General features: G+C 38.6%; 1 protein-coding gene across 2 annotated transcripts in view; it reads left to right on the forward strand.

Moving 5' to 3' along the window:
* Positions 1–553: 553 nt before the first annotated feature.
* LOC106526764 (EH domain-binding protein 1) overlaps positions 554–14,187 on the forward strand; it is a gene marked incomplete at its 5' end in the record, with an annotated part of 36,843 nt that continues 23,209 nt past the window's right edge. For both annotated transcript variants that reach the window (XM_014021441.1, XM_014021442.1), the window contains 4 exon segments: positions 554–602; positions 9,201–9,992; positions 11,208–11,249; positions 11,417–11,563. In XM_014021441.1, the coding sequence (XP_013876895.1) occupies positions 554–602; positions 9,201–9,992; positions 11,208–11,249; positions 11,417–11,563 (1,030 nt within the window).

A 14,187-nucleotide genomic window follows, 5' to 3' on the forward strand; every position in this document is an offset into this window, starting at 1 on the left:
CACACACACACACACACACACACACACACACACACACACACACACACACACACACACTGAATGTTATTTGCTTCTTCATTAAAAAACAAAAGCAGAATAACAGCAATAAGCTGATTAAAAACGTAGTTTGATGTTTTGCCACGTTTTCATGTTATTTTATCTGGTCTGATTGTATCAACTAAAGTGTAAACACTGGGATTATTTAAATATAAAGTTGTCTTTTGTTTATGTTTGTATTTCTTAGTATTGAGTCTGTGTAAGATTATAAGAGCAGTGTCTATTAAGTCTATATAAGCGCAGACATGAAGATAATTTATTAAAACTGCTCCATGTACACATGCTTATGTGTGTTTATGCTTTCTGCTTCAGAGTTATTTTTACATATTTTCCACTTCATTAGTTCTGTTGATTGCTTTGCTCTAAAATTGCATGTTACAGTTCTAATACCATTACATGTGACGCATATTTAAACACGTGTCTTTTTTTCCACTGAATCACTTTTCGTTTTTTCCTTTGCCCTCCTCCTCTTCGACCTTCCCTGCTGTTCTCTCAGAGACTACAAGTCGCTCAATCCTCAGGATATTAAAGAAAACAACAAAAAGGTAAGAGGCAGCCACCGCTGGGCTCTTCTCACCACATATCCCCCCCTTACACATCTCTGTTTAGCCTTATTTAGAGACCTGCCATTAATCCCAGGATGAAGTCTGTATGTGTTCCTACAGGGTTTGAAGGGGGAAGGTAGAGATTCACAAGAACACAAACAAATGCATGTAATCACACGAACATCCATTCATGATAGAACATTAAAAAAGTATATAATAAATAATTACATCTGCTTCAATGTGTGGTTACGTGTAGACCCGTGTCCAAAGCATAACTTTGGCCAAATTCCACTTCACTCCTTCTTATTTCTTAGCTCTATGCCTAGGTTTTGCTTGTTTAAGCCAGGGGAGAGGGTGTTCTAATCCTTTTTGTGATGTAAAGTGAAAACTAATGGATTTCTAACCTTTAAAAACTGATTTTTTAGCAGCACTCTGTACAAATATTTTCACAAACTCAACAACAGCTATAGTGTTTAGTTTTGAAATAACGCATGCATCATATCAACTAGTGTATCAATTGGAAAAAGATAAGTAACTAATAAATAGCAATTAATTACTGTATTTTTTTCCTTATATAACAATTGTTTTGACTATTTAAAGTCTAGTTTTGTCTATTTCAATGTGTTATATTTGGTATGATTGTCATTCTTTCCTAACCAACCTAAAAATAACAGAATTTAAGTTTTGTAGCGGGTTTGATTGCTAGTTTACACATCATATATTGATGTTGTGTCTGTTTAAAAAACAGAAAATGGGAGCAGCTCATTGTGTTTTGTTGTTATGAAGAGTGACCTTTTATTGCAGTATATTTTAACTATAACTGTTTGCTGCCATGAGACAGCTCTATGGTTGGGTTTAGGAGTAGCATTACAAAATAGGATTCGGTCTTCTCCTGTTTGAGGTTAAGCAGCATCTTATTTCAACAGTTTTCTGAGTACTCAATAAATGTCCTCTGTTTCATGCTGCTATTCTTTGCATGTTTTGTTTTCAGTTGGTATGATAGCTACCACCCTGACCTGAGTATCACTGCATGTTTGATTTCTTTCCTCTTCTACATATTAAGGCCTACAGATGTAGACATTTTCTAAAACCTCAGCTAAATATTTTGTTCATCCATAAAAAAAAGTGTAGACACATTTATACTGTATATATTTTTTACCCCTTCTTAGTTCTGCATCATCAAATCTGCAGATTCACTGTTTAAAGATGCTTATTATTCACACAGCTCACCATTTTCTCTCTGGCTCTGTGTTTGCACATTTACTGTTGTGCTCACTTGCACGCTCCAGTTTTGTCCCCCTCACTACATACCTGTACAGGCACGGCACACCAACGTCCCCTTTTTGGCCCCAGAGGGCTACACAGAACGATATGCGTCAGGTTCCTGCAGCTTGATTTCCTCTTCTCATACACACTCCGGCTAAGCGATAACCTCTGGTGGCCCTGTTAGGCATGAATGCTACCCTGTTGACAATAACCACAGTGGAGGGAGAGGTAGAGACCCAATTCCATATCTGCTAACTGCCCTTACCCCCTCCAGGTGCTCAAGTAGCCCTGAAGAAATTGGTTAGATAGAAGTAAAATGGGGAATATGCCGTACGAGGTGATAGCTTGTGAATAGCTGCTGCGCTGCGGACAGCTTCTCTTGAGAGATCTACACCCGGTGCTGGGTGTTTGCAGCACACAACCACCATCCAGTTCTTCTGCAGCTCATATAAGAGTGTACTGTATTCACTGTATATAAATATTAGGGTTGGGCATAATCGTATCGTGTGCAATTAATCGTCAGAAAAACATTAATCGATTATTATTTGGCACTTGATGATTAATACGATTAATGCCACRAGGCAGAGTCCACTCAGTGATCCTCTCTGCTTCAAATATGATGAACATAAAAAAAAGTTCTGTAATTTATTTATCTATCAACACAATTTAAAATTTGATGTATAGCCTGAAGTCTGTTATTTTGATACAATTTTGAACAGATTTTTATGAAGAGCAAATATTTCCCACTAAACTGATCATGTGACTAGGACATAAGGGTGTCCAGGGACTCCAGGGGATTAATCGTCAAATTAATCGTTATCGGCTAAATACCACAATTAATCGTGATTAATTTTTTTGCCAATATTGCCCAACCCTAATATATACAGTTGTGGTCAAAAGTTTACATACACTTGGAAAGAAACATAATGTTATGGCTGTCTTGAGTTTTCAATAAGTTCTACAACTCTTATTTTTCTGTGATAGAGTGATCGGAACACATACATGTTTGTCACAAAAAACAGTCATAAAATTTGGTTCTTTCATAAATTTATTATGGGTCTGCTGAAAATGTCACCAAATCTGCTGGGTCAAAAATATACATACAGCAACAAAATTTGTCAATTTTGGTGATGTAGCGAGTTGTGTCAATCAAATTAGCTTCATGTCATGGCCTCTTCACTTCTTGTAAGTGATTCTGATTGACTACAGCTGTTGACTTCTCATGAGCCCATTTAAATAGGGCTCATTTGACCCAGTGATTAGAGTCAGCTACAAAAGCTACAATGGGAAAGTCAAAGGAACTCAGTGTGGATCTGAAAAAGCGAATTATTGACTTGAACAAGTCAGGGAAGTCACTTGGAGCCATTTCAAAGCAGCTACAGGTCCCAAGAGCAACTGTGCAGACAATTATACGCAAGTATAAAGTGCATGGAACAGTTGTGTCACTGCCACGATCAGGAAGAAAACGCAAGCTATCACATGCTGCCGAGAGGAGATTGGTCAGGATGGTCAAGAGTCAACCAAGAATCACCAAGAAGCAGGTCTGCAAGGATTTGGAAGCTGATGGAACACAGGTGTCAGTCTCCACAGTCAAGCGTGTTTTACATCGCCATGGACTGAGAGGCTGCCGTGCAAGAAAGAAGCCCTTGCTCCAGAAAAGGCACCTTAAGACTCGGCTGAAGTTTGCTGCTGATCACATGGACAAAGATAAAACCTTCTGGAGGAAAGTTCTCTGGTCAGACGAAACAAAAATTGAGCTGTTTGGCCACAACACCCAGCAATATGTTTGGAGGAGAAAAGGTGAGGCCTTTAATCCCAGGAACACCATGCCTACTGTCAAGCATGGTGGTGGTAGTATTATGCTCTGGGGATGTTTTGCTGCCAGTGGAACTGGTTCTTTGCAGAAAGTAAATGGGATAATGAAGAAGGAGGATTACCTCCAAATTCTGCAGGAAAACTTAAAACCATCAGCCCGAAGGTTGGGTCTTGGGCGCAGTTGGGTGTTCCAACAAGACAATGACCCAAAACACACATCAAAAGTGGTAAAGGAATGGCTAAACCAGGCTAGAATTAAGGTTTTAGAATGGCCTTCCCAAAGTCCTGACTTAAACCCCATTGAGAACATGTGGACAGTGCTAAAGAAACAGGTTCATGCAAGAAAACCATCACATTTAGCTGAACTGCAGCAATTCTGTCAAGAAGAGTGGTCAAACATTCGACCTGAAGCTTGCCAGGAGCTTGTGGATGTCTACCAAAAGCGCCTAGTTGCCGTGAAAATGGCCAAGGGACATGTAACCAAATACTAATGTTGCTGTATGTATATTTTTGACCCAGCAGATTTGGTGACATTTTCAGCAGACCCATAATAAATTTATGAAAGAACCAAATTTTATGACTGTTTTTTGTGACAAACATGTATGTGTTCCGATCACTCTATCACAGAAAAAAAAGAGTTGTAGAACTTATTGAAAACTCAAGACAGCCATAAAATTATGTTTCTTTACAAGTGTATGTAAACTTTTGACCACAACTGTATACATGAATGTACTTGACTATATGCCATACAAGGTATTGTAAACATTTTGTAAACATAAGACTAGTTTGTATTTAATTTTACTGAGAAGAATAGATTAAGCCTACTTTTTAAAAATCTAGACAATTTCTAAACACTTGAAAAGTTTCTAGAAAGTTGTTGTCAGAGTTGACATTAAATTAAAAAGAAATGAACCAGACACAGACATAAGCATTCAGTTTAAAACGGTTTTCTCTTTGCAAAGAGTGAGAAGTTTCTGAGGACGCTTAAAGACAGGTCTCAGCAGAAAGTTCTGACCTTGGCTGAGGAAAGCTGTACTATTTATTACAAACAGAGCACAGAGAAAAACATCTTGACCAATCACAGGGTTACTTCTTATCAGTTAGTGCAGCTCAAAGCTGCACAGATGAAAATTATGGCAGCAAGAAAGGCATATTTAACACAGTTGATTAATGCAATAGGATCAAAAATAAAAAAAATGATAAAGTTTAAAAATATCTATCAGTTGTCATACCTTAAATCATCAAATCAAAGTGTTTGGATTTTATATTTTTTGTGGGAAAACTTTTACACACAAATAGGTTTAATGCAGTAAAAAGTGACATTTATCTTATTTTTACTTAAGGTACAAAAAGTAAACAAACCTAATTTATATATTTTATTATTAACAACTAATGAATTATTTTCACATGTTAAGAAAAACAGATCTTTACTTGTTTTTACAGATTTATCCACAAAGTAAGTCTTATTTCTTCACTACAACTGATGTGTGCCACTTTGTCCTGGTTATTGTTGTAACACAGCATGAAATTCAGAACTTAAACTGATTTACATAATTGTAATACAATGTATGATGCTTTAATACTTTACAGGGTTTGTTCTAAGTCTCGAGTCGCGCCACAAAGCTGCAAATCAACTGTATTTAGTGAGAAAAAAAGATGAGTTATGTAGTGCTTAATAGTTCCTTCAAGAAAAGAACACACTCATCCCTGGCACAGTTTAGGAAAGCTTAGTGTGGCCGGTTAAGGAAACTTAAACGCAAGCAAGAAAAAGGCTGAAATAGAACACGAGAAAGAGGATTAAAGAAGAAAAAAATAAATGTTTAAGAGAAAATCAGAATGTGTAAAGAGCCGAATGAAGGAGGGATGATGAAAAGAGACTTAATCCTAATCTAAATGTTGTACAGATCATAAAGCCTTGTTGGAATGTATAGAATTTATTGGACGGACAGCAGGAATGGAAACGTATAGAAAAGACGACTATCTCTGCTTTTCATTGCCCCCTCCTCCCCTCATGGTCTATCTGTGAAGAATGATTGCAGTCAGCTCAGACTGTGCTGAATTATGACAGATAAGGACAATCAATATTGAGGGTGTGTCAAAAAATACACAAAGGTGAATATTTAGATAATTTACAGCCTTTTAAAGTTGCTCCTTAATAAAAAGTTACTCCTACCAAGTCTGTGGACGATTACTGATGCTTGTGTCTAAGATTTTGGGAGCTCTGGTATGTTTCAGCCTCTTGCTTCTCTGTCTGTTTTGTAGGCTTGCTGTTATGTGTGTGTGTAATGAGGCCAAGGAGAAGTAATTTGTCATGCCATCTGATAGTGTTGCTCCAAGCAGCGGTCTGAATCGCCCCGAGCACAACCATGAGGGGTTGGGCTGAAGGGAGGAGGTTCAGATGATTGACAGCAGTAGATGGCTGTCAGTCACTGAGAGGGAGGGGGGATGGGGGGCCAGGGAGCATCAGCCTGGGGCAAGTGACGACGACATTTAGTCCAAAACTAAATCAAGTAGACTGAAAGTGAATAAACTGTCATCCAAAATACCGGTACTTGAAATTCTTAGTACTTAAAATTCACCATGTCTATGAAACACAGAATAGTTATGCAACATTATGTAAAAATTACCCATTGTTTTTACATATGGGAAGAAAATCTTAAATAAAATAGTCTGTCTATTGGTGCCATTTTCGTTTTAGAACAGTTAATGCAAAGATGAACACGTTGCAATTTTATTAGCTTAAATTTTGATTTCCTGTTCTACGTTTGCTCCATCTGTTTATCCTTTAAAAGTCAAGATGCTATTTCTTTCACCTAAAAAAGAAATTCAWCTTGTCAGATGGGAAAAAATTTAGAATGAATGCATCCCAGTCATATTTTTCATTTCTTTTCTTGATTTGTGCCAGTAGTTTTCACAGGCTGTTGTATAGACAAATGGAGTTGGCAAAAATACAAAATAAGATTAGCTATGCTGTAAAGAATTCCTTTTCTCATACAGCATAGCTGGAGTGTAAGTGTCAGATTAATCTCCAGCTCTGGAACTTTAATATTAAGAGAAGTAAGAGCATTGTTTTTAAGGGGTTTTTGTTTATTCGGTTAATCTTGAATAAACATTAACTCAACAGCTGCTGTTGTGTTGCAGAAATTGTTAGGACTCTATATAATGCAGAAATAAAAATTTAAATGGCACAAAAAGGTACAATTTCACGTAAAGATAAATAAACTCAAAGAAATGATCAGAAATTCAGCATTGAAAAATGGGATTTAATCTATATTTAAACTCCTAAATTATAAACAATACATTTTATCTGCACTGAATTAATTAATTCAGCAGCAGTTTTCATTGCAGAGTTCTTGATTTGTGTGCATTGTATGAGCTTCTAAAACAATAGTTCAGATTTTTGAGATGGCTGTTAAAAGGTTAGAAACAATAAATATCTCACCTGTTGTAAATACCTTTCGCTGGCCTGAATTTGGAGAAATAGTTAATCATCACTGGTTTGATGAACTTACGGCTAGTCAGAGCAGGGTCAAAGCTAAAGTGGACTACTGCCGTCTTAAAATGGTTTTTATCATGTAGAATTAATATAAATGCTAAGAAAATAGCATTTGCATGGACTGCCATAAAATCTTTTCAGATTATATATTTAAGGATGGCAGAAGTCCACTCTTTCAGACTATCTATTGTGCATCATTCCCATCAGAATCAAATTTCTCTAAATGAAAGCTGTTCGAAGAACTGTTTTTTTTTACAACTTCAAATGGTCAGACCTATATCTTTAAATTAGTGATGCACAATATATCTGCATTAACATCTGTATTGGCCAATATTGGTCATTTTTTTAGAATATTGGTATCGGTTCGATAAGTAAAACCAGACCGATATTATTGTCCGATACTGATTTCCCACTTTTTAGCTTTGTGTTTCTGTTATGGGAGGAGATGGATGGTCGAGTGGTATCTGTTTGATCATGATAGTAACCCAGCGCAGCCAGGAATAACTGAAGTAGAGAGCCATGTCAGCGGTCTGGTCATTTTTTTATGGTATTAAGAAAAGACACGTGTATTTCTGCGTAAATGTAAATAAATAATTTGTGTGTTTGTGAAATATCAGTTATCGGTCATAACACCAATAATAATATCGGATATCAATATCGGCTGAAATTAGCATATCGGTGCATCCCTACTTTAAATAAAAGCAACAACCTTTGTAGCAGCTTATTAAACTTAATGTTTAAAGAGGATTTAAGGATCAAAACACGATTCCTCTGTGTTATTTTGAGCAGTCTACCATTGATTTAGTTGTGAGCCTTGGGTCATTGTCTTGTTACATTGATCAATCTGTCTCAGGGCTCAGATCATGAACCTTCTTTGACATAATGGTGTAAAATTTCAAACATGTTGGTTCAATTTTGAAATTTTTTTCTTCAGGTCTCTTAAGTAGAAATGCAGACCTGAATTTTGATGCTCTTTCTATTAAATACAAAGCACTTTTGTCATTGTGTTGCTTTTTTCTAAAAGATTGACTTTATTCCTACACAACTAGTAATACTATTGGCCAACAAACCATAGAACCATAATAACAATGTGTGCAGTTGGTTGCTGCTAAGTAGTTAGTAAACATTAGTAAACCTTTAAATATAATTATGCAAAGAGAAGGATTGATTAAAAAAAGTAGACTCCTCCTCAAGATGGAGAATGGTAAGAAAATAGTTAAGAGGTTAAGAAGGCTCCCCAAAAATCTTACCAGGGGTAAAAAGMACGAGGAGGGTCTGGGTTTCAGAGAACAAATGTCTGAGGGAAAGACTGAGGGAAATTGATAGACTCAGGAGATCTACAGAGGCAGTGAAACAAATGTGCGACGCAACAAGTTGGAATTAGATCAACACTATCAAGCAGGCCAGATACAAGCTGCGATACCTGGGAGAGATGGATGAGGAGGTTGTGTGTGCGCAGGAATGGCGTTTGTGTGTGCGCACGCCTTTAATCTATTTATTTACCTGTCATTGGCAGCGATAATGGTTTTCATCCCGTCTCTCTCTGTCTTAGTCTATTTTGTGATGGGGGATTGGTTTTCGTATGTCGCTTGATAATCACACCTGTATTTTCTCATCAGACTCTAATCAGACCAATTACACGCGTGATGGAGAGCGTGGGCGCGTTGATGTAGCGGCGCGATAAAAGCACACACTCGCGCACTTTGGGATTAGGCGYTCTGTCTTGGGATATCTGCGTTTCTTATCGGGGACAACCAACCCTGACATGACCTGTCAGCAGTCATGCTAAAGGTGTCTCTCACACCCAAACACACATGAACACATACGGTTTAGATTATGCATGAAACACAACAAATACAACTTAGATCTGAAAAAAGAGACCAGACTTGTTCCATCTATTTGACTTTTTAACTTTTTCATCCCTCTCAAGCCTACATTTAGAGATATTCRCAATAACATTTTGCCTCTGGTGTATAAACCTTTAATTGAAAGCCTGTTTACTCCTGCGTCTGTTTTTGCAGGCATATGATGGCTTTGCAAGTCTGGGAATCTCTCGTCTCCTGGAACCATCTGATATGGTGCTGCTGGCCATTCCCGACAAGCTGACGGTGATGACCTACTTGTACCAGATCCGGGCTCATTTTTCCGGTCAGGAGCTCAACGTGGTGCAGATAGAGGCTAACAGCAGTCGCAGCACTTATAAAGTGGGGGACTTTGAGACTGATACAAATGCATCCATTGGCCAGGACAAGTTCTACGCTGAGCTGAACGATGTGCAGCACCGCCCGGCTGACTCTCAGCCCGCTTCATCTGCTGGGATTCCCACTGAATCCAATGGGGCAGATGTTGCTGAGGGGGAGATGACGGAGTCCCAAGTTGGAGTAGATTTGACCGGCTCATCAGCACCGGGTCCTTTGCAGTCCTCACCTCCTGTCCCGTCGCCGCGCACAGTATTAACTACCACAGCTGCAAACTCGACCCACATGGCACCACCAGGCTCCGAGGACAGAGGGAGCCTACTCAAAGCCAACACTTTGGATCTTAGTGAGTTACCACACAGAGAGGAGAAAGAGGTGGAGAAGGAAACTCTACACAACGAGGAGGTGGGAGAGGATAGAAAGGAAGGAAGTAATGAACCGTCGTCCCCAACAAGGAGAGAAAACACATCACCTCACCAGAAACTGGGCTTCTCCTATAACAGGGACGCTGACCTCATTAAAAAGAAAAGGGCCAGCCTGCGTCACACAGAGTCTGAGCCGGCCTCAAACACCAGATCTACTTCAGTAAATCACACAGATATCCCTGTTAAACAGGTAAATACACACTAAGTCCCACATTTTAGTTTCTTTTTTGAAAATACACGCCACACACAGACCTGCTGTTAAGGTGATGATACCGTCTACTGGTTCGTAAGATATTTTACTAACAAATAACACATGCACACATGGTCATAGGCAATTACACTATCTTCAWCTTTCATGACAGCGGGTGATAAATTGAACTCTTGTATCAGAAAAGACCCTGAGAACCAACCTACATGTTGTAAACTAATTTCTGCTGTTTAAGTCAGGTATTAAGATTCTGGCAGCGTTTACCTTCAGGTATCTGTCTGGCCCCTGTRTGGATTGTTCATGTTTTTATCCTTTCACCCAAGCTTTGATTGAAACTTTCTCAGATGTCAGTCATAAGACAGAGGATGCCTAGAACAGTCATTCCCTCCTGGCACTCGCTAAGCTTCAAATCCCAACCTTGTTGATACAAATGCAGAGATGACCGTAGTGAAATTCTCTCGTTCTGCATTAGATGTTGTCGTCACTTGTCTGGCTGCCTAGAACCAGACACATCCAGGCCCTGAACATGTGGCGACTACTGAAGGCGCCTAACAGAACCCCCTGCTTTGACATTTCATTATATTTTTCATTATATTTCTCATCCTCGCAGTTGATGACAGTTGGTGCCGTGGCTGCTCAGGCGTGGCGATGCTTTGCGCCGAGCCGACATCATCTCGTCTCGCACACCAACATACACCTGTATGCACGCCTGCGCTCACTCATGCACACAAACGCGCTCGGTGCAGTTGGTGAACCCCAGATTACCGCTTCTTGTTTACAAGTTGAAAGGTCACGGTGTAGGCAGACGTGGGTGATGACAGCCATGTCACCTATTTTCTGGTTTGCTGTTATTTAGTTAATTGGATGCGTCCTTGCCCGAATCCAAATCAGATTGAAATTGTTGAAAAGATTAATTTGAGAACTTGGTTTGCTCTGTTTGTGCCTGCCTAACACTGGTTCTGTTTGTTGTGCTTTTAAAAGCTTTTATTGTCTTTCTCATAATGCTTAAGTTCAAATCAGGATGTATTTTACACTTGTTTTAATCCTTTCTACATCTTCTTGTTGACTAAAACCGAAACTCTGACAACTGTTTGCCTTTTAGTTCCCAACAATAAGTAGAGATAAAAAAATACCCTAACAATTTGACTTCATATAAAGTGAAACACCAATAGTAATGAAATGTTTGTCTTTTCACAGGATTCATCACCTGCTCCTGTTTATAGTCCTCTGGCTGAAAAGGTGAACAAACTGCAAAAAGTGAAAATAAACACATCAGAAAATATTGATGGAAATGTTTCACTGAGCAAAGTTTTTATAGCTTTGTCAATATTTCATTAGTGAAGCAAAAGCTACACAGTTTTTATTTTCTGTTGGAAGGTGTGATCACACTTTGTTCTTGCTCGTAGAAAGTTCTTTCTCGTCAGGAGGCGTTGAAGGAGAGAGCCCGGCTCCTCCTGGAGCAGGCCCGCAGAGATGCTGCCATGAAAGCCGGTAACAAGAATGTCCCTAACTCATCTGTAACTGCCCCAAACAGGACTTCAAACACCTGTGATGTAAGTCTGCTAGGTGTTTGGTAATCTTGTCTGTATGTAACATTTTAGCCCATTTTTTTGTGGTTAAATCAACAATTAGTTTGGCTCAAGAATATTTTTTTCTTTTTAAGGCATATTTGTGGGAACCAAAACAAGAGCTGGTCAAATTATTCGATGCTTAAAAGCTTTACTAAATCTCTAGTTGTCTTTTTTTGTTTATCAAAGAAAACATTTTCTTGTCCATATTAGTCGAGATATTCTGTACTTTAAGACAAATTTCTCCTAACTACAGTCAGCTGTCACGTTATGGCAGACAGGTAGGCATTTGTCTAGCTCCCTGAGACGGAGGGGGTCCTTGAGTAACAGTACTGAAGTGGCCAAATGTAACAACCGAAACACTGAGGGCACCCTTTTTACCCCCTTAAGGTGCCCTGTGACAGTAACATAGACTGTACAAACTGTAGCAGCCTCATTTCATCCATTTATTGAACTTTAGCACAAGAAATAGGCTATTTTAATGGGGCAGGTGACCAAATATTTATAATAAACAATATGGCACAAATATATTATCAAACTTTTTTAAATGGGACATTTAGCCTTGTTGTTGAAACATGGATGAAATAACAATACTGAGTTTTTTTTTTTTTTTTTTGATTAGAACTTTTGGAGAAAAAAGGGCAATGTATTGCTTACAGTAATGCAATATACAGTATCATGATATTGTATTGTGACCCCTGTGTCTTGATTTGTATCATATCACCAAATTATATACACAGCCCTGTTGTCCAGGACATTTAGTGAATAACATCCTAACTTGAACATTTGTCAAAAAAATAAAAATAAATTGCTGAGTTGTGACCCTCTTGTTCAAATGCAAACACAAATTTTGGTCAGAAAAACTGAGATTTTAACGTGCTATTTTAAAGTACATAACACTTTCTCTTGGGTCTGTTTGTACAGAGATTTTGTCACTGCAGCCTGATTTAATGTGTCCACCGTTTGTTGCGTAYTGTGCAATCTTTGCAAACCACAATAACAATGGAGCTGTTCATAGTTTTTTCCTGTCTTGCAAGACTTCTCCTGATGCTGTCAACATAAAATCTAAATCTTGCGYTGAAAGAGGTATTTAATGAGTTGAAGTGATAAACTGTATCAACAGAAATAAACTATAGTTTTTTGAAGTAAATGATTAGTCTTAGGTTTTTTTTTTCTTTGTATTTAGATGGTATTATTGTCAGTGTTATGGCCACTTACAGATTTGGGAATAAGATATCTGCAGACAAAATATTACAGGGGTTGAGAACTTGAGAGCTGAGAAAGACCTTCATGTCAGACTAGGCTCTTCAAGTGTTTTGGGTTGTTGGATCAGTACAATCGATTTCTTTCTAATAAATTAATTCTGGACTATTTTTTCTGAAACCTAGTGTAGTTCTTTTTTCCCTTCCGATTAAAAAAAAACTTATTGTAAGTCCACTAGCCTCTTCAACACTTTGGTGTATCTGCCACAGTTCTCTATTTGTTGCTCGATACACTTCCAGCGTTCTTGAAAAGCCTGTCTTGAACACTTTATGAGTGAGCTCTTTCCCCTTCCTCACTGATGAGATTCTCTCATGGGYTGCTGAATGTCACAACCTGAACATGTCAGTAAGGATACCTCCAGTGTGGATGGACTTCTTGGTGCTCTTCTCTCACTTTAAACTCTACTCTTTCTCTTCAGGTTCTCTCTTTGCCTGTCTTGACTCGGCACAATTTATGTGACATCGCTTACTAAATTTTCTGCCTGCCTTCACTTCCTCTAGTGCACTGAGTAAATGTTGTACGCAGACAGCTGTCAGCAGAAGAACATTCGTGGTAAATGGGGGTTAAGAATCGTTGTACTGAAGCTAACTAGACTAGAAACGGCGCGAGTGAAATTGCCAGCTCTGAACTGAGCGTGCTTCACTGAACATAATACACTGAGAGGAAGGGGCACACTGATGAACCAGAAGTTACCCTGGGAAAGCACCGTGGTCAAATCTTCCAACACATTTTCAAATATTTCGGAAAAAGTAAAAAGACTGTAAAAAAAAGGAAGAAGAAAAAACCTTCAGTCTTGGGAGAATTGTGACAAGGGAGTTGAGGGTAGAATGAAATAAATACCTTTTAGTAATAAAATATCTAAAAGGCAGCAGCTGCATGGCCCTGCATTTGCTGCCTGAATCCTTAAAGAGGAAATATAACCTTGAATTAGATGTTTTTTAGAAGTGTATATGTTAGTGTGTGTGTGTTTGTTTCTTGTGGCAGCCACAGGAATAACCATTTCTGAATAATCTGGGGAAATAAATGCAGACCTTCCAAGGACTGAAGGCGTTAAAAGTCTTAAGAGGAAGAGAGAGAGAGAGAAATTAAAAGAAGTTTTCAAAGCTGTTGCGCCGCCGATATATTTCCTTAGCGACGAAAAGAAAGGTCCTCCTCTGTCCCTTGTTGTGCGCCAAGATGGCTGACTTAAGTCAGATTAGCTCCTTAAAGTAGCCAGACCCACCCTTTCAGCCCCTCTCTTCCTGATTTCCTGACTCATTTCCAAGGACAATTGGTTAATATCTCACACACACACACACACACACACACACACACACACACACACACACACACACACACACACACAC

The sequence above is a fragment of the Austrofundulus limnaeus genome, unplaced genomic scaffold, assembly GCF_001266775.1.
Source record: "Austrofundulus limnaeus strain Quisiro unplaced genomic scaffold, Austrofundulus_limnaeus-1.0 Scaffold293, whole genome shotgun sequence".
Classification (NCBI taxonomy): domain Eukaryota; kingdom Metazoa; phylum Chordata; class Actinopteri; order Cyprinodontiformes; family Rivulidae; genus Austrofundulus; species Austrofundulus limnaeus.